The 20,932-nt window shown below is 40.1% G+C and overlaps 1 protein-coding gene across 1 annotated transcript in view; it reads right to left on the bottom strand.

The window, feature by feature from the left end:
* Window positions 1-20,932, bottom strand: part of si:dkeyp-19e1.3 (uncharacterized) — a 117,935-nt gene that overhangs the window by 76,696 nt on the left and 20,307 nt on the right. Inside the window, exon 2 of the mRNA XM_045688026.1 lies at window positions 2,150-2,223. Within this exon, the coding sequence (XP_045543982.1) occupies window positions 2,150-2,215 (66 nt within the window). The 5' untranslated portion in view covers window positions 2,216-2,223. The remainder of the gene's footprint in view (window positions 1-2,149; window positions 2,224-20,932) is intronic.

The following is a 20,932-nucleotide window of genomic DNA, read 5'->3' as shown; positions in this document are numbered from 1 at the left end:
CAAATGTTTTAATTATGATTCGGAAAGGAGAGAAAGAGACAGAGAGCGCTGCTCCTAAGCTATGAGGGGAGGGTGAGCTGCTCAATTTTATTGGGTCTAGGGAGGGTTTTTCTCCCTAGAAACATTATATTTTAATGACCTCTGAGAAAGTTATTAGAGAACCCACTAGATGATAGCTTGGTTCAACCATGAAGGGGTTTTGTTTTACCATGTCATCATAACACTAATGTTAAAGCACATCAATACATATGGCTTGCTGGATGATACAGTACAAGTAATTACGTACAAGGCTCATAGTCTGCCTTGCCTTGACACCCGAGGATGAAGACGAATAGCATCCCATGGGCATTAAACAGAACAGATGGACAGTTCTTTCCCCAGTCTAAGTCACATCAAGTGTGTTGTGAAATTATTAAACATGTACATTAAAATCAGTCAAAAGTTTTAGAACACCTCATTCAAGGGTTTTTCTTAATTTTTCCTATTTTCTACATTGTAGAATAATAGTGAAGACATCAAAACTATCAAATAACACATACGGAATCAAGCCAAGAGTGTTGCAAAGCTGTCATTAAGGCTGTCATTGAAGAAGAATCTCAAATATAAAATATATTTTGATTTGTTTAACACTTTTTTGGTTACTACATGATTCCATATGTATGTTACTTCATAGTTCTGATGTCTTCACTATTATTCTACAATGTAGAAAATAGTAAAAATAAAGAAAATCCCTTGAATGAGTAGGTGTTCTAAAACTTTTGACCGGTAGTGTATTTTGTCTTTTCTCTGTTCCAAGTCAATATGTTTTTAGGTGTGGTGCAACATAAGAGTGATCATTGTTCCAGGAGAGGGATTGTTGGAAATTGACTAATTGACTTGAGAATGTTTTAGTATGTTTATAACTATAGAAGCGGATTAGTAGTGATTGTGTTATGGGTTCGATGGAATGATTTATGTGCAAATGTATTTGTAGCAGAAGACGAGGTACATATGTGGCCTGTGTTTGAGACAGAATGTTTTTCATAAAGCTGTTAATTGCAGAGTCTGGCAGGACCGACATCAGTTAAAATTACACATACCCAATACTTGTGACAATCATGACAGATCCGACCCAAACCAGTGACAATATTTACAATTCTGAATCCGGACGTCTTCAGGTACAGGTGGATTCGTGAAGACCTCTACTCTGGGGCTTCGCTTCACCATAAAGCTGCTCTATTTACCCTTATTTTGGGTTGCAAAATCACCCAAATTTTCCCAAAAGTACACTGGAATAAAAGAAGCTTCCCCTACCCTTCATTAGAGTTTTACATTTACTAGACTGTTTATCAAAAGTTTCAGCTAGGCTGTTCTGAGTGTCTGCCGGTCTAGTGTCATCAGTTGCATGGAGGCTAGGCAGGGGACAGGGAGGGCACAGTATGTCCCTACAGTCAGTTGTCAGTACTGGGCCCAGCCATCTGTCTGTGGTCCTTCATTTGAGCAGTCCCCTCAACTAATCTTCCACAAGTACACAGCAAGAGTGGCTGAAGACATTTCTAATAAAGGGACAATCTGGGATTCGAAAACAACAAAGCGCTCCACTTGTTTAGGTAAACAGCTGAGGGATGGGGTTGGAGAAATGTAAATCACTCTCAAATTCATAGACCATCTATGAGATCAACATGTTTTCAAGCTATACAGTGTTTGTTTACGATTACATTGTTTACAAACAATGGCGTAAAACAAAAGTATATTTTGGGTTCTGATCGAGTACATGCAATCATAAGTTACATTCTTTAAGACCAAATGGCCAGGCCTATATATCATTAATTCAAAAGAAAAAAAAAATGGATGTACCAATCCCAGATTGCTCGTTTTGTTTTGTAAACATCAAGTAAATCAATTTGAGGTTGTTGACAGTCTCGGCATCTAGGCTACAAATCATCTGAACAACAATCCAAATATAAATTGGGCAAACAGCCCTTGTCATTCTTGATGGTGCACACACACACACACACACACACACACACACACACACACACACACACACACACACACACGGGAAAATGTGAAATGGCACCATATGTGATTTTAAACTCAGCCCTATTTTGGACAAAGCCCTCGTCTTAGGCGATTTACAGAACCGATGATGTCACACACACAAACTCACCTTGTCATACTTGGAGATGATGTCAGCCCGTTCCTCTGCTATCAGCGTCTCAATGTCCTTCTTCATGTCAAAGTCTGAAGGGAGAGGGGGAAGAGAAGAGATGAGTTTTAACACAAATCAACATTGACCATCCATAATAGGCATGATATAACATAACACAACGCAATGCAATACAAAAACACCCAAATCACAAAGAGAGTCTAGTACCTTAGTCTATTCTATTCTTAGTTCCTATTAGCCTAATAAGACATCTAAAGTGGTTCTCTGAGACACTCATCCGGATCACTAGCACTAAGCCAAACAGGGCTGTGACAAAACCAGTATCGCAATATTTTTTTCATGGCAAAAATGAAACACGAAGCAGACCAAACTCTTTGGTCCTATAAAAACCTGCTGTATGTAAAATATTGTGTGCTATAGCTTGGAAAATAAACAAATGGGACAGGATGACAACGATGTTTGTTTACAACATCAGGGCTGTTTTCCTAAAGAAGTTAAATCCACTTCATGTTTTGTTTCCTTGCCACGATACTAACAAGTATTGCGATACTGGTATTGTCACTACCCTACCAAACAATAGCATAGTATGAGGTTCAAAGGTCATGGATCAGATCAACCAATCAACTGCTCGATCAAGGTCGTCTACAGGCTATATCATCATCAGTCACTGTCCTAAATACTCGTAAAGCTTAGACACCTAATTGCCAAAATAAATTACAAGATAGCGGTATGTGGCACATCCTATGAGCAAGCAAAGTAACAATCCATATAGGGCCTAGTTCACAACTATGTATTAACGAGACCACCAGTTATTTTTGGTATTTCTCACTGCCTAATATCCTACGATGTTCACTTTAAAATTAGTACCAGCAAATAGATGGTCCACCACATGCAAATCCAGTACTCATAGCTTAGGTTCACACATCAACTAGGCTAGGTCTGGAGAAGTGAGCTGGAGCAGGCATGTAGTATACTGTACTTCAGCAGTAGCATGTGATGACAGGACAAACCCAAAACTGTAGGCAACATTCCTAACAGTTAGCAATATCAATAACTTTTACTACTAGCCTTGCTTCGTGCCACAAAGACACAAGGATGGTGAAAGAAACAATATTTGGTCTACATTATCTCCAGTCTTCACCTGATCTGATTATGTACAAGGTCTGCATAGCACAGTGAGAGCAGACAGTGGTCAAAATAACTTTGGCCTATTTAGTGAAAGATGTTTCCCCACAATGTGTTGTTAGTAACAATAGAATAGCACATTATGTGAAGCCCTTATCAAAGTCTCTTTGGTTCCACAACGTTGAGCCGGCGAGAGATGTGTTGGAAAACGTATCGCAATACAAGGATGGGATATGCCACTGCACTTCAAATTTTAACTTAATACACAGTGCTCCATTGAGAAGATTGAAATACTGCTCGTTTTCCTGGAATTGTGCTATTTTCGTCCTCATGGTAGCTAGCAGTATACATTTGCATAAATTAAAATGGGTTAAATGAGGACCATAGGAATACAGAGGTAGCTTTTGAGAATGGTCCCGCTTCAAGACCAACTTTAAAACATTCAGGCTATTCTAACTTCAAATTCTTAAAAATCTTTATTAACTATAGACATTTGCATAAAATAACTAACCAACAGTAACTCTTGAACCGTTCAAGCTAGAGACACCAAACCAACTTTCACATGTTCATGCTTATACAATCAATCAATCAACTTTTTCAAACTATAACCAGTCAATACCACTACTATATCACAGCCATAACTTACATCACAACCATAAATACGTTAACAGCTAGCAAAAACATCACATTTTGAAGTTGAAGATTTTTTTGTTAGGAATGAAAAGATGACTGAAGACTGGACGGCCAGGTATTCGTGCAGTTTAGTCAATTTCTGTGGCAACATGGACTCTTAACGTGATGAAACTTTGTTGCTCCTGGCTAAAACAAGCAAGGTGTTGTAGCATATGAGTCTTCAGTTGCCTATAGGCAATGCTCCCCCTCCCTGCAGCAGCACGAAGAAATATAATGAATATTCTATGGCGGCAAGAAGTCAGGAGAGGAGAAGAGGAGAAACTGTGTCTTTAAAACATTTGTATGTATTTTGCTATAATGGTGATCACAGTCATTTGGCTCACCAATAACCATCATCTAAAATGACATGATCATCACAGCTCTAACAAATGAGCTAGGCTCCGACAGCCTAGGCTATGATTAGCCTACATAAAAACTATTGATAATAGTGAAGTCTCTTCTCCTTATCTGGAGCCATATCAAGTGTCAGAGTAGGAGTGCTGATTTAGGATCAGGACCCTGCTGTCAATGTAATCTTGTTCATTGTAATCGAAAAGGAAAAACTGGTTCTAAAATCAGCACTCCTACGCTGACACTCTTGTTTGCTTACATACAGCCCCTGGCCATCAATCTCAACACTTTTTTATACAACAGTTTGCCTAAGCAATGATGAGAGTTATGCTGAAAAATATGAAAATCATGAAGACAAGTGAATAACCAGGTCCCAAAGCACAAAGTGACACAGCCAATTTCTTATCTAAGCTCGTGTTCATTAGGACAAACAACTGAAAACTTCAAAACAAAATTGCAACAGAAAGCAAAAATTAATATTTCTTATTGGACAAGTCTAGGTAGGTCCCAAACTATTTTGGTCTGTTTTCTTCTGTTTGGTGCCTAATGATCACGACCCAGCCATATTCTTATCTAAGCTCCAGAACCTTTCTAGGTCTGAGCTGTTTTTATCATCTGAGGTGGCTAGGTTGTGTTAACTTTTTTGGGATATGGGGCGGTATTTTGACGTCCGGATGAAAAGCGTGCCCAAAGTAAACTGCCTGCTACTCAACCCCGAGGACAAACCATCAACAACAACAAAAAATCAGCATACCACTGATGTCAATGGCTGGCACTTTTATAATAGGGCAAAATCTTCCCCGATTGCAGTTCCTAGGGCTTCCAGTAGATGTCAACAGTCTTTAGAAAGAGTTTCAGGCTGGTTTTTGGAAAAATAAAGGAGAAGTTGTAGTTTTTCTAAATGGCTCCCATTTTGGCTGTAGTGTTTCCAAGCGCATGGCCGAGAGCGCGCGTTCTTTTTGTTTATCTCCGGTAAAGACAATAACGATTCTTCGTCTTAAATTGTATCATTTATTTGCGTATTAGGGTACCTAAGGATTGATTATAAACGTTGATTGACTTGTTTGGAAAAGTTTATGTCTTACCCATATCGGCTGCAGAGTGTGATCACAGTCTTCCGGAACAGCTGGTGCTCTCATGCATGTTTCAGGGTTATTTGCCTCGAAGCGAGCATAGAACTAGTTTAACTCGTCTGGTAGGCTTGTGTCACTTGGCAGCTCTTGGCTGTGCTCCCCTTTGTAGTCTGTGGTGGTTTGTAAGCCCTGCCACATCCAACGAGCGTCAGAGCCGGTGTAGTATGATTCAATCTTAGTCCGGCGACCCAAAACAACGATGCCGCAGGAGGGGCAGAACAAGCGGTCTTCTGGTCAGGCTCCGTAGACGGACACATCACGCACCACTCCCGAGTTTACTACTCGCCAACGTCCAGTCTCTTGACAACAAGGGTTGCCTTCCAGAGAGACATCAGAGATTGTAACGTTCTTTGTTTCACGGAAACGTGGCTCACTCGAGATGCGCTATCGGAGTCGGTACAGCCACCTGGTTTCTTCATGCATCACGCCGACAGAAACAAACATCTCTCTGGTAAGAAGGGTGGAGGGGTATGCCTTATGATTAACGAGACGTGGTGTGATCATAACAACATACAGGAACTCAAGTCCTTTTGCTCACATGACCTAGAATTCCTTACAATCAAATGTTGACCGCATTATCTACCAAAATAATTCTCTTCGATTATAATCACAAACGTATATAACCCCCCCAAACAGACACATCGATGGCCCTGAATGAACTTCATTGGACTCTATGTAAACCTGAAACCACATATCCTGAGGTTGCATTCATTGTAGCTGGGGATTTTAACCTGGCTAATCTGAAAACAAAACTCCCTAAATTTTATCAGCATATCGAATGCGCTACCCGGGCGGAAGAAACTCGACCATTATTACTCTAACTTCCGCAACGCATACAAAGCCCTGCCCTGCTTTTGGCAAATTTGACCACGACTCCATTTTGTTGCTCCCAGCCTATAGACACAAACTAAAACAGGAAACGCCTGTGCTCAGGTCTGTTCAACGCTTGTCTGACCAATCTGATTCTACGCTTCAAGATTGCGTTGATCACGTGGACTGGGATATGTTCCGCATAGCGTCGGAAAATAACATTGATGAATACGCTGATTCGGTGAGCGAGTTTATTAGCAAGTGCATCGGTGATGTTGTACCCACAGCAACTATTAAAACCTTCCCCAACCAGAAACCGTGGATGATGGCAGCATTCGTGCAGAACTGAAAGCGCCAACCACTGCTTTAAATCAGGGCAAGGTGACCAGAAACATGACCGAATACAAACAGTGTAGCTATTCCCTTCACAAGGCAATCAAACAAGCTAAGCATCAGTATAGAGACGAAGTACAGTCGCAATTCAACAGCTCAGACACGAGATGTATGTGGCAGGGTCTACAGTCAATCACGGACAACAAAAAGAAAACCAGCCCCGTCGCGGACCACGATGTCCTGCTCTCAGACAAACTAAACAACTTCTTTGCTCGCTTTGCGGACAATTCCATTGCCAACGACACGGTCCGCTACCAAAACCTGTGGGCTCTAATTCATCGCAGCCAACGTGAGTAAAGCATTTAAACGTGTTAACCCTCGCAAGGCTGCCGGCCCAGACGGCATCCCTAGCCGCATCCTCAGAGCATGCGCAGACCAGCTGGCTTTGCGGACATTTTCAATCAATCCTTAGAGGTCGACCGATTATGATTTTTCAACGCCGATACCGATTATTGGAGGGCCAAAAAAAGCTGATACCTATTAATCGGCCGATTATTTTCCTATTTTTCTTTGACAATTACAACAATACTGAATGAACCCTATTTTAACTTAATATAATACATCAATAAAATCAATTTAGCCTCAAATAAATAATGAAACATGTTCAATTTGGTTTAAATAATGCAAAACAAAGTGTTGGAGAAGTAAAAGTGCAATATGTGCCATGTAAGAAAGCTAATGTTTAAGTGCCTTGCTCAGAACATGGGAACATATGAAAGCTAGTGCTTCCTTTTAACATGAGTCTTCAATATTCCCAGGTAAGAAGTTTTAGGTTGTAGTTATTATAGGAATTATAGGACTATTTCTCTCTATACGATTTGTATTTCATATACCTTTGACTATTGGATGTTCTTATAGGCACTTTAGTATTGCCAGTGTAACAGTATAGCTTCCGTCCCTCTCCTCGCTCCTACCTGGGCTCAAACCAGGAACACATCGACAACAGCCACCCTCGAAGCAGCGTTACCCATGCAGAGGAAGGGAAAAAACTACTCCAAGTCTCAGAGCGAGTGACGTTTGAAACGCTATTAGCGTGCACCCGGCTAACTAGCTATCCATTTCACATCGGTTACACCAGCCTCATCTTGGGAGTTGATAGGCTTGAAGGGGCGGGTATAATTTGTGGAACGTTCCAACAGGAATCTGTTCCAAAAAACGTAAAAGTAAAAGTTTGCCAACCAACAACGCATACAAACCTAGCTAACTAGCTGCCGAATAGGCATCAACTCACCACGTAGCTTATTCTTAATGTTTGTCCATAGGCAAACAGACATGTGAGGACAGAAATTTTTCAGAATAAACGTGATGAGTGAAAATCGCAATGAAATAGACCACTCCCTACCTGGTATCTTATTCTGCCGCTATACAACTTTGTATGCGTTGTTTTTTGGAAAACTTGTTATTTACGAAGTTTTTGGAATAGATTCCTGTTGGAACGTTCCACAAATTATACCCACCCAGGTTGAAGTCATAAACAGCGTAATGCTTGAAGGGCTGTTTGAATGAATGCTTACGAGCCTGCTGCTGCCTACCACCGCTCAGTCAGACTGCTCTATCAAATCATAGACTTAATTATAATATAATAAACACACAGAAATACGAGCCTTGGGTCATTAATATGGTCGAATCTGGAAACTATCATCTCGAAAACAAAAGTTTTTTTCTTTCAGTGACATACGGAACCGTTCCGTATTTTATCTAACGGGTGACTAAGTCTAAATATTCCTGTTAGACATTGATGTTTATGGTTAGGAACATTGGTGCAACGACAGTACTTTTTTCGCAAATGCGCTTGTTAAATCAACACCCGTTTGTCGAAGTAGGCTGTGATTCAATGAAAATTAACAGGCACCGCATCGATCATATGCAACGCAGGACACGTTAGATAAACTAGTAATATCATCAACCATGTGTAGTTAACTAGTGATTATGTTAAGATTGATAGTTTTTTATAAGTGTAATGCTAGCTAGCAACTTACCTTTGCTTCTTGCTGCCCTCGCGTTACAGTTAGTCAGCCTGTTAATCCTTCTGGAGTGCAATGTAAGGCAGGTGGTTAGAGCGTTGGACTGGTAACCAGAAGGTTGCAAAAACGAATCCCCCCTGAACAAGGTAGTTAACCCCCGTTTCTAGGCCGTCATTGTAAATAAGAATAAGATTATTATAAAAAAAATTATAAAAACAAAAAAATAATTAAAAAATAATAATAATAAATAAATTAAAAAAATCGGTGGCCAAAAATACAGATTACCAATTGTTATGAAACCTTGAAATCGGCCCTAATTAATCGGCCATTCCGATTAATTGGTCGACCTCTAATCCTTATCCCAGTCTGCTGTTCCCATATGCTTCAAGAGGGCCACCATTGTTCCAGTTCCCAAGAAAGCTAAGGTAACTGAGCTAAATGACTATCGCCCCGTTGCACTCACCTCCGTCATCATGAAGTGCTTTGAGAGACTAGTCAAGGATCATATCATCTCCACCCTACCTGACACTCTAGACCCACTCCAATTTGCTTACCACCCCAATAGGTCCACAGACGACGCAATCGCACTGCACTAACCCATCTGGACAAGAGGAATACCTATGTAAGAATGCTGTTCATCGACTACAGCTCAGCATTTAATACCATAATACCTTGTTATTGGCAGAAAGATTTGAAACTCTATTTGTTATTGGTTTATTAACTTATAATCGCCTGGTAATGTCGCCAGGGAGGCCAAAACGCCATCCCACCAAAATAGGCTGAAATTTCAGGCAGTCTTTTCAAACAGCTTACACTAAAACGGCATTATCACCATTTTCACAGTATCACTGCAAACTCAGTTTGGAAATATATACTGAACAAAAATATGAACGCAACATGTAAAGTGTTGGTCCCATGTTTCATGAGCTGAAATAAAGATCCAAGAATTTTTCCATACGCACAAAAAGCTTCTCTCTCAAATGTTGTGCACAAATTTGTTTACATCCCTATTAGTGAGCATGTCTCCTTTGCCAAGATAATCCATCCACCTGACAGGTGTGGCATATCAAGAAGCTGATTAAACAGTATGATCATTACACAGGTGCACCTTGTACTGGGGACAATAAAAGGCCACTCAAATCTGCAGTTTTGTCACAACACCATGCCACAGATGTCTCAAGTTTTGAGGGAGCGTTCAATTGGCATGCTGACTGCAGGAATGTCCAACAGCGCTGTTGCCAGAGAATTGAATGTTAATTTATCTACCATAAGCCACCTTCAATGTCATTTTAGAGAATTTGGCAGTACGTCCAACTGGCCTCACAACATGTGTAACCACTCCAGCACAGGACCTCCACATCCGGCTTAGTCACCTACGGGATCGTCAGACCAGCCACGGACAGCTGATGAAACTGAGGAGTACGTCTGTCTGTAATAAAGCCCTTTTGTGGCGAAAAAAAAATATTCTGATTGGCTAGGTTGACTGCTCCCCAGTGGGTGGCCCTGCCCAATTATGTGACATCCATAGATTAGGACCTAATGAATTCATTTCAATTGACACATTTCTTAAATGAACTAACTCCGTCAAATCGTTGAAATTGTTAGATGTTGCGTTTCAATTTTTGTTCAGTATATACATAAAAACACAGGTAATCAGGTTTTTGACTGCACTGGGCCTTTAAAAGGCTGCTCTTAAGATTTCCAGTCTGTTTCCTGTGTTATGACCCTCAGACTGCTGATAATATTGTTTGGTCAGGAAGAGAAGGAAACACCGCCACCACTCCTTCAATACAAGGGATGATGGTGTTGTTGGTGACTTGGACTAATATTTACGTGAGGCTAGTGGGGGGAAAAAATGAAGTGAGTGTCCCCAACTGAACAGGATCTCAGGTCAAAGTGTACTGCTCTGTGGGCTAGTTCTCGCATGTGTGTTTGCATGTAGTCAGCACGACCACTGAGCAGCCAGGTCAAATTAAGTCCAACACTGTCCTTATTTTGTCTGTGAATCACACGCAACAGCTGAGTTCAACCCTCTTTGTTGGTTGAGTCAAAGCATGATGGCTTATGATCAATTCAAAGCGCCTTGCAGACTAACGGGGAAGAACAAGTGAATAAGCAGAAGTGGAAGAAGAGATGAGTGGGCGAGATGACACTACTTAACTACTGTACACCATCCATGCACTTGGAAAACTGTTACAGAGGAGAGTGTGTGAAATATAATTTTTTTAAATGCTTTGGCAATATTTGCATACTGTATTACATGCAAATCAAACACTAATAAATCAGAACATTTGAGAGATTGCGAGGGCGAGACAGGTGAGAAAAAGAAAGGGTGTATGGGAAAGTGAAAAAGAGAGGAGATATTTTGATATAGAGTGCGAGCAAAAGGCCTATTCAAATCAGTGGCAAGTGTAGTAGTCACATTACACAAAATAGGTAGGGAGACAGTAAACCTTCATAGTATCCTTAGTATATAGGTGATTGTGTAAAAGTCAACCTGACCATACACAAATAAAGTTCGTAATTTTCAAATTAAAGCATGTTCCAAAGTATCCTTAAGATCTACAGTACCAGTCAAAACTTTGGACACCTGCTCATTGAAGAGTTTCTTTATTTTCTATATTGTAGAATAATAAAGACATCAAAACTATGAAATAACACATACAGAATCATGTAGTAACCAAAAAAGTGTTAAACTCAAAATATTTATATTTGAGATTCTTCAAAGTAGCCACCCTTTGCCATGACAGTTTTGCACACTCTTGGCATTCTCTCAAACAACTTCATGAGGTAGTCACCTGGAATGCATTTCAATTAACAGGTGTGCCTTGTTAAAAGTTAATTTATGAAATTTCTTTCCTTCTTAATGTGTTTGAGCCAATCAGTTGTGTTGTGACAAGGCAGGGGTGGTATACAGAAGATAGCCCTACTTGGTAAAAGCCAAGTCCATATTTTGGCAAGAACAGCTCAAATAAGCAAAGAGAAACGACAGTCCATCATTACTTTAATTAAGACATGAAGGTCAGACAATCCAGAACATTTTAAGAACTTTGAAAGTTTCTTTCTTTCAAGTGCAGTCGCAAAAATCATCAAGCACTATGAAGAAACTGGCTCTCATGAGGACCGCCACAGGATAGGAAGACCCAGAGGTACCTCTGCTGCAGAGGATAAGTTCATGAGTTGACACCACAGAAATTGCAGCCCAAATAAATGCTTCAGAGTTCAACAGACACACCTTAACAAACTGCTCAGAAGAGATCAGGCCTTCATGGTCGAATTGCTGCAAAAAAACCACTACTAAAGGACACCAATAAGAAGAAGACTTGCTTGTGGCAAGAAACACGAGCAATGGACATTAGACCGGTGGAAATCTGTCCTTTGGTCTGATGAGTCCAAATTAGACATTTTTGTTCCAACCGCTGTGTCTTTGTGAGACACCGAGTTGGTGAACGGGTGATCTCTGCATGTGTGGTTCCCACCGTGAAGCATAGAGGTGGTGTGATGGTGCTTTGCTGGTGACACTGTGATTAATTTAGAATTCATGGTACACGTATCAAGCATGACTACCACAGCATTCTGCAACGATACGCCATCCCATCTGATTTGCGCTTAGTGGGACTATCATTTGTTTTTCAACAGAACAATAACCTAACACACCTCCAGGCTGTGTAAGGGCTATTTGACCAAGAAGGACAGTGATGGAGTGCTGCATCAGATGACCTGGCCTCCACAATCAACCGACCTCAACCCAATTGAGCGGGTTTGGGATGAGTTGGACCGGAGAGTGAAGAAAAAGCAACCAACAAGTGCTCAGCATATGTGGGAACTTCTTCAAGACTGTTGGAAAAGCATTCCAGGTGAAGCTGGTTGAGAGAATGCCAAGAGTGTGCAAAGCTGTCATCAAGGCAAAGGTTGACTACTTTGAAGAATCTCAAATATATTTAGATTTGTTTAACACTTTTTTGGTTACAACATGATTCCATGTGTTATTTCTACACACACATCTGTCCCCCAGTATTATTTATGAAGATGAGATGTTAATGAAGCAATACAGACCAAATTGAAGTGTCTTGAGTTTTTTTTTGCGTGTTCTACAGTATTTTAAAGATGTGGGGTTACGTGATTGGGACAGGCATCGTAACATACCATGTTTTTTTTGTTGCCATTTCAATAACTGTAAAGGTTTTATATGGTCTAGAAATTTGTTTCTCTCTTCATTGTCAGTATACTTTTTCAGCGTTATTAAACCTGTAACATCCATAATGGTTGTGGATGTGATGGATATTGAGGCATTATATCTTGTGCATTCAATACATTTTGTGTGCTTGTTCTGTGATTTCTTCTTCTGAAATGCAGGCTACCTGTAATTATGCAAGCCTATGGTACTACGCCTTCTGCTGATGTTTTACAAACATTCCAAATGCCAACAAATGTGTGTGTGTATATATCTATATCTATCTCTCTCAAGAAATCATAAAGATTTGAAGTTCTATTTCAGACTCGAACATCCATAACTTGTTTTTCCTCTCTACAGCAATAGAAAATAAAAATTACAATGTGTTCAGCCAAGCCTTTCCTTCGAAATGTCAATCATGTTTTGACCTTAGACTTACAAACTCAAACTCTTGCTAATATCTTCAGTCTCCCTAAAAAGCTTGTCCATTTCATGTAACATCCACAATGCTTCTTAAAAACCACTTAAGATTACAGTGCCCACATTCGGGCACTAGATTTACTGGTAATTACTTCTAATGTTTTATATGCCTTATTCATTTTCAACCATGTTGTCAGCATACAAAAAAACTCAGGCTTCTCTGTCAAATAACCGTGAATCTGTCTCCATCCAGTGGTTGGCTGGGTCATTAATTTCCAATTTATCAGCTAATTGCCAAGTCAAAGGGGAGTCCTTAGAAAAGCTGCTCTCTTGTTCTACTTGCTCATGACACAGACGTCACTGGATTCCTATCAAGCAGGAGTTTCTAAATATATATACACATATATACAGTTGAAATCGGAAGTTTACATACACTTAGGTTGGAGTCATTAAAACTTGTTTTTCAACCACTCCATACATTTCTTGTTAACTTTTTAGTGACAGGAGCAGTATTCGGAAATTCGGCTGAATGACGTGCCCAAATGAAACTGCCTACTACTCGGGCTCAGAACGTAGGATATGCATATTATCAGTAGATTTAGATAGAAAACACTCAAGTTTCTAAAACTGTTTGAATGATGTCTGAGTATAACAGAACTCATATGGCAGGAAAAAACCTGAGAAAAAAATCCAACCAAGAAGTGACTTGTAGTTCTATCTAATCCCTATTCAAACTACAGTGTCTGTGGGGTCATTTTGCACTTCCTAAGGCTTCCATTGGCTGTCAACAGCCTTTAGAAACTTGTTTCATCCTTCTCCTGTTACTGGGCAGAGAATAGTAGCTCAGTCGATCAGTGGACTGCCTGGGACCAGTGAGTTGTTTACTGCGCGGGCATGTTGGCGCGCCTTTCCTTTTTCCTCTGTAATGAATACACTATTGTCCGGCTGGAATATTATCAACGTTTTATGTTAAAAACACCCTAAGGATTGATTGTAAACATTGTTTGACATGTTTCTATGAACGGTAATGGAACTATTTTGACTTTTCGTCTCTGGTTCTGCGCTCTCGCGTTATACCTTTGGATTAGTGACCTGAACGCGTGAACAAAACGAAGGTATTTGGACATAAATATGGAGTATTTCGAACAAAAATAACATTTCTTGTGGAAGTGGGAGTCCTGGGAGTGCATTCCGATGAAGATCAGCAAAGGTAAGGGAAGATTTATAATACTAATTCTGAGTTTAGTTGACTCCAGAACTTTGCGGATAACTGTATAGCTTGCTTTGATGGCTGAGCTCTGTACTCAGAATATTGAAAAATGTGCTTTCGCCGAAAAGCTATTTTAAAATCTGACACAGCGGTTGCATTAAGTAGTATATCTATAATTATTTCAATAAGTGTTGTAAAGTTTATCAACATTTATGATGAGTATTTTTTTTTAATTAATGTGCTCATTCACCGGCAGATTTGGTGGGAATACATTTTCTGAACATCACGTGCCAATGTAAAATGGGGTTTTTGGATATAAATATGAACTTAACCGAACAAAACATACATGTATTTTGTAACATTGAGTCCTGGGAGTGTCACCTGATGAAGATCATCAAAGGTTAGTGCTTAATTTGAGCTGTATTTCTGGTTTTTGTGACGCCTGTCCTTGCTTGCAAAATGCCTGTGTGGCTTTTATTTTTTAGGCACTGTCCTAACATAATCTAATATTTTGCTTTCGCCGTAAAGCCTTTTTGAAATCGGACAACGTGGTTGGGTTAAGGAGACGTGTATCTTTACAATGGTGTAAAATAGTTGTGTTTGAGAAATTTGAATGAGATTTTTGTTGTTTTGAATTTGCCGCCCTGCTATTTCACTGGCTGTACCGTTAGCGTCCCACATAGCCCATACTAGTTAAACTATAATTTTGGCAAGTCGGTTAGGACATCAACTTTGTGCATGACAAGTAATTTTTCCAACAATTGTATACAGACAGATTATTTCACTGTATCACAATTCCAGTGGGTCAGAAGCTTCTAAAGCCATGACATCATTTTTTGGAATTTTCCAAGCTGTTTACAGGCACAGTCAACTTAGTGTGATACAGTGAAATAATCTGTAAACAATTGATGGAAAAATTACTAAATTGACTGTGCCTGTAAACAGCTTGGAAAACTCCAGAAAATGATGTCATGGCTTTAGAAGCTTCTGATAGGCTAATTGACATCATTTGAGCCAATTGGAGATGTACCTGTGGATGTATTTAAAGGCCTACCTTCAAACTCAGTGCCTCTTTGCTTGACATCATGGGAAAATCAAAAGAAATCAGCCAAGATCTCAGAAAAAAAATTGAAGACCTCCACAAGTCTGGTTCATCCTTGAGAGCAATTTCCAAACGCCTAAGATACCACGTTCATCTGTACAAACAGTAGTACGCAAGTATAAACACCATGGGACCACGCAGCCGTCACACCGCTCAGGAAGGAGACGCGTTCTGTCTCCTAGAGATGATCGTACTTTGGTGCGAAAAGTGCAAAATCAATCCCAGAACAACAGCAAAGGAACTTGTGAAGATGCTGGAGGAAACAGGTACAAAAGTATCTTTATCCACAGTAAAACGAGTCCTATATCAACAAAACCTGAAAAGCCGCTCAGCAAGGAAGAAGCCACTGCTCCAAAACCGCCATAAAAAAGCCAGACTACAGTTTGCAACTGCACATGGGGACAAAGATCATACTTTTTGGGGAAATGTTCTCTGGTCTGATGATACAAAAATAGAACCGTTTGGCCATAATGACCATCGTTATGTTTGGAGGAAAAAGGGGGAGGCTTGCAGGCCGAAGCACACCATCCCAACCGTGAAGAACGGGGGTGGCAGCATCATGTTGTGGGGGTGCTTTGCTGCAGGAGGGACTTGTGTACTTCACAAAATAGATGGCATCATGAGAACGGAAAATTACGTGGATATATTGAAGCAACATCTCAAGACATCAGTCAGGAAGTTAAAGCTTGGTCGCAAATGGGTCTTCCAAATGGACAATGACCCCAAGCATACTTCCAAAGTTGTGGAAAAATTGCTTAAGGACAACAAAGTCAAGGTATTGGAGTGGCCATCACAACGCCCTGACTTCAATCCCATAGAAAATATGTGGGCAGAACTGAAAAAGCATATGCGAGCAAGGAGGCCTAAAAACCTGACTCAGTTACACCAGCTCTGTCAGGAGGAATGGGCCAAAATTGTGGGAAGCTTGTGGATGGCTACCCGAAACGTTTGACCCTAGTTAAACAATTTAAAGGCAATACTTATTGAGTGTATGTAAACTTCTGACCCACTGGGAATGTGATGAAAGAAATTAAAGCTGAAATAAATCACTCTACTATTATTCAGACTTTTCGCATTCTTAAAATAAAGTGGTGATCCTAACTGACCTAAGACAGGGAATTTTTACTAGGATTACATGTCAGGAATTGTGAAAAACGGAGTTTAAATGTACTTGGCTAAGGTGTATGTAAACTTCCGACTTCAACTGTATATTTTTTTTTAATTTAACTAGGCAAGTCCGTTAAGAACAAATTCTTATTTACAATAACGACCTACCCCGGCCAAACCCTAACCCGGACGATGCTGGGCCAAATGTGCGCTGCCCTATGGGACTCCCAATCACGGCCGGTTGCGATACAGCCTGGAATCAAACCAGGGTCTGTAGTGACGCTTCTACCACTGAGATGCAGTTCCTTGTGCCATTCGGGAGCCACATTTATCACAGCAGTATGATAAAGATTGCAACCTACACACACCCGTGTGGCTCAGTTGGTAGAGCATGGTGTTTGCAACGCCAGGGTTGTGGGTTCGATTCCCACGGGGGACCAGTACGGGGGGAAAAAAATCTATGAAATGTATGCATTCACTACTGTAAGTCGCTCTGGATAAGAGCATCTGCTAAATGACTAAAATGTAAAATGTAATTCCCCCAAAAATTCTATTTAGACATTGACTCACTAATGTCATGGCAGGTGAAAAAAAATGTAGGTAGATGTTCCTAAAATTGATTCTAACTATACACTACCGGTCAAAAGTTTTAGAACACCTACTCATTCAAGGGTTTCTTTATTTTTTGTACTATTTTCTACATGGCAAACTAATCGTGAAGACATCAAAACTATGAACACATATTGAATCATGTAGTAACCAAAAACCAAGTGTCAAACAAATCAAAATATATGTTAAATTTCAGAATCTTCAAATGCCCACCCTTTGCCTTAAAATGACAGCTTTGCTTTCTCTTTTTTTAAAACATTCTCTCAACCAGCTTCACCTGGAATGCTTTTCCAACAGTCTTGAAGGAGTTCCCACATATGCTGAGCACTTGTTGGCTGCTTTTCCTTCACTCTGCAATCCAACTCATCCCAAACCATCTCAATTGGGTTGAGTTCGGGTGATTGTGGAGGCTAGGTCATCTGATGCAGGACTCCATCATTCTCCTTCTTGGTCAAATAGCCCTTACACAGCCTGCAGCTGTGTGTTGGTCATCGTCCTGTTGAAAAACAAATAATCGTGGGACTAAGCCCAAACCAGATGGGATGGCGTATCGCTGCAGAATGCTGTGGTAGCCATGCTGGTTAAGTGTGCCTTGAAATCTAAATAAATCACAGACATTGTCACCAGCAAAGCACCCCCACACCATAACACCTCCTCCATGCTTTACCGTGGGAAATACACATGCGGAGATCATCCGTTCACCCACACCACATCACACAAAGAGAAGGCGGTTCGAACCAAAAATCTCAAATATATTTTGATTTTTGTTTTAAACACTTTTTTGGTAACTACATGATTCCATATTTGTCATTTCAGTTTTGATGTCTTCACTGTTATTCTACAACGTAGAAAATAGTAAAAATAAAGAAAAACCCTTGAATGAGTAGGTGTTCTAAAACTTTTGACTGGTAGTGTATATAAAAACAAAGTATGTAAAGGCTATGATAATGATATTTGTATTAGATTAATTATACCTTTATTTATTTAGTAGATCATATGGGTTGAAAAGTATTGTTTTTTTCTCAGACAAACAATTCCAGGTGAAGGCCAACAATACACTATTCAAAATATTGCCTTCTAACAAAACAGTTCAAAACAGCAGTCAGCTCAAGAGGTTTTATTTGCTTCATTTCTCCAACATGTAATTATTTACAAGTCCACTTTTTGGGGGTATAAACCTCCCCCAAGGTGTACTATAGACACTTCAAAAGTTTAATTCATATTTCGTCTGTCCATTCTGTGAGACATGAAAGTTGTGATTTTGTGTGCAAATGCCGGAATTGCCCATATATTACCCAGTGCAGAGTAAGAGTGAAAGACATGGGTAAAAAAAAGAGAGAGAAGTGGAGTGATATTCTGAACTGCGGCCAAAACAATGATGACATTAAGGATGCTCGTCTTTCTGCAGGGCAGGGGCCCGAATTACATAATTTCCTGTTGGTGACCGCAGGATCTAACTCTGGCATACAAATGTCCTGTGACGGAATGTTAGCCAGTATGACATTTGTGGAGCAGCTCATCAAACTCATGCATATGTTTCTCAGCATATGTATTTTTATGTGTAAATAAACCAGTCTCGGGCTATACCAAGATGTAATGGTTTAAAACTATGATTAATGCCCCTAGCATTACATCTTTAAAGTACATTTATCAAATCTTTAATCAGACTGCTTCCATGCTTTTGGCCTACTCAATATTAATTATTCTATTCTATTCAATCAAGTTCATATTTATATCAAAAACCAGCTTTTTACATTAGCATGTGACTAGCATGTGACTAGCATTCCCACCGAACACTTCCGGTGAATTTACTAAATTACTCACGATAAACGTTCACAAAAAGCATAACAATTATTTTAAGAATTATAGATACAGACCTCTATGCACTCGACATGTCCGATTTTAAAATAGCTTTTTGGTGAAAGCACATTTTGCAATATTCTAAGTACATAGCCCAGGCATCACGGGCTAGCTATTTAGACACCCGGCAAGTTTAGCACTCACCATAATCATATTTACTATTATAAAAGTTTGATTACCTTTTGTTGTCTTCGTCAGAATGCACTCCCAGGACTGCTACTTCAATAACAAATGTTGGTTTGGTCCAAAATAATCCATCGTTATATCCGAATAGCGGCGTTTTGTTCGTGCGTTCCAGACACTATCCGAAATGGTAAAGAAGGGTCGTGCGCATGGCGCAATTCGTGACAAAAAAATCTAAATATTCCATTACCGTACTTCGAAGCATGTCAACCGCTGTTTAAAATCAATTTTTACGCCATTTTTCTCGTGAAAAGCGTTAATATTCCGACAGGGAATCTCCTTTTCGGCAAACAGAGGAAAAAAAATCACAAAGGCGGGGCGGTCGGGTCACGCGCCTAAGCCCAGAGTCCCTTGATCGGCCACTTGAGAAAGGCGATAATGTGTTTCAGCCTGGGATGGACGACATTCTGTTTTTCCCGGGCTCTGAGCGCCTATGGACGACGTAGGAAGTGTCACGTTAGAGCAGAGATCCTTAGTAAAAGATAGAGATGGAAAAGAAGTTCAAGAAATGGTCAGACAGGCCACTTCCTGTAAAGGAATCTCTCAGGTTTTGACCTGCCATTTGAGTTCTGTTATACTCACAGACACCATTCAAACAGTTTTAGAAACTTTAGGGTGTTTTCTATCCATATGTAATAAGTATATGCATATTCTAGTTACTGGGTAGGAGTGGTAACCAGATTAAATCGGGTATGTTTTTTATCCAGCCGTGTCAATACTGCCCCCTAGCCCTAACAGGTTAACCTGGTTACCACTCCTACCCAGTAACTAGAATATGCATATACTTATTACATATGGATAGAAAACACCCTACATTAGCTAAAACTGTTTGAATGGTGTCTGTGAGTATAACAGAACTCAAATGGCAGGTCAAAACCTGAGAGATTCCTTTACAGGAAGTGGCCTGTCTGACCATTTGTTGAACTTCTTTTCCATCTCTATCATTTACTAAGGATCTCTGCTCTAACGTGACACTTCCCACGTCTTCCATAGGCTCTCAGAGCCCGGGAAAAACAGAATGTCGTCATTCCAGCCCCAGGCTGAAACACATTATCGCCTTTCTCAAGTGGCCGATCAAGAGACACTGGCTTATGCGCGTGACCCCGACCGCCCCGCCTTTGGGATTTTTTCCTCTGTTTGCCGAAAAGGAGATTCCCTGTCGAATATTATTGCTTTTCTACGAGAAAAATGTCGTAAAAATTGATTTTAAACAGCGGTTGACATGCTTCAAGTACGGTAATGGGATACTTAGAATTTTATTGTCACGAATTGCGCCATGCGCGTGACACTTCTTTACTATTTCGGATAGTGTCTGGAACGCACGAACAAAACGCCGCTTATTCGGATATAACGATGGATTATTTTGGACCAAACCAACATTTGTTATTGAAGTAGCAGTCCTGGGTGTGTATTCTGACGAAGACAACAAAAGGTAATGAAACTTTTATAATAGTAAATATGATTATGGTGAGTGCTAAACTTGCCGGGTGTCTAAATAGCGAGCCCGTGATGCCTGGGATGTACTTAGAATATTGCAAAATGTGCTTTCACCAAAAAGCTATTTTAAAATCGGACATATCGAGTGCATAGAGGAGGTCTGTATCTATAATTCTTAAAATAATTGTTATGCTTTTTGTGAACGTTTATCGTGAGTAATTTAGTAAAATGTT

The sequence above is a fragment of the Salmo salar genome, chromosome ssa10 (assembly GCF_905237065.1).
Source record: "Salmo salar chromosome ssa10, Ssal_v3.1, whole genome shotgun sequence".
Lineage (NCBI taxonomy): Eukaryota > Metazoa > Chordata > Actinopteri > Salmoniformes > Salmonidae > Salmo > Salmo salar.
This window is presented reverse-complemented; position numbering and strand designations above follow the sequence as displayed.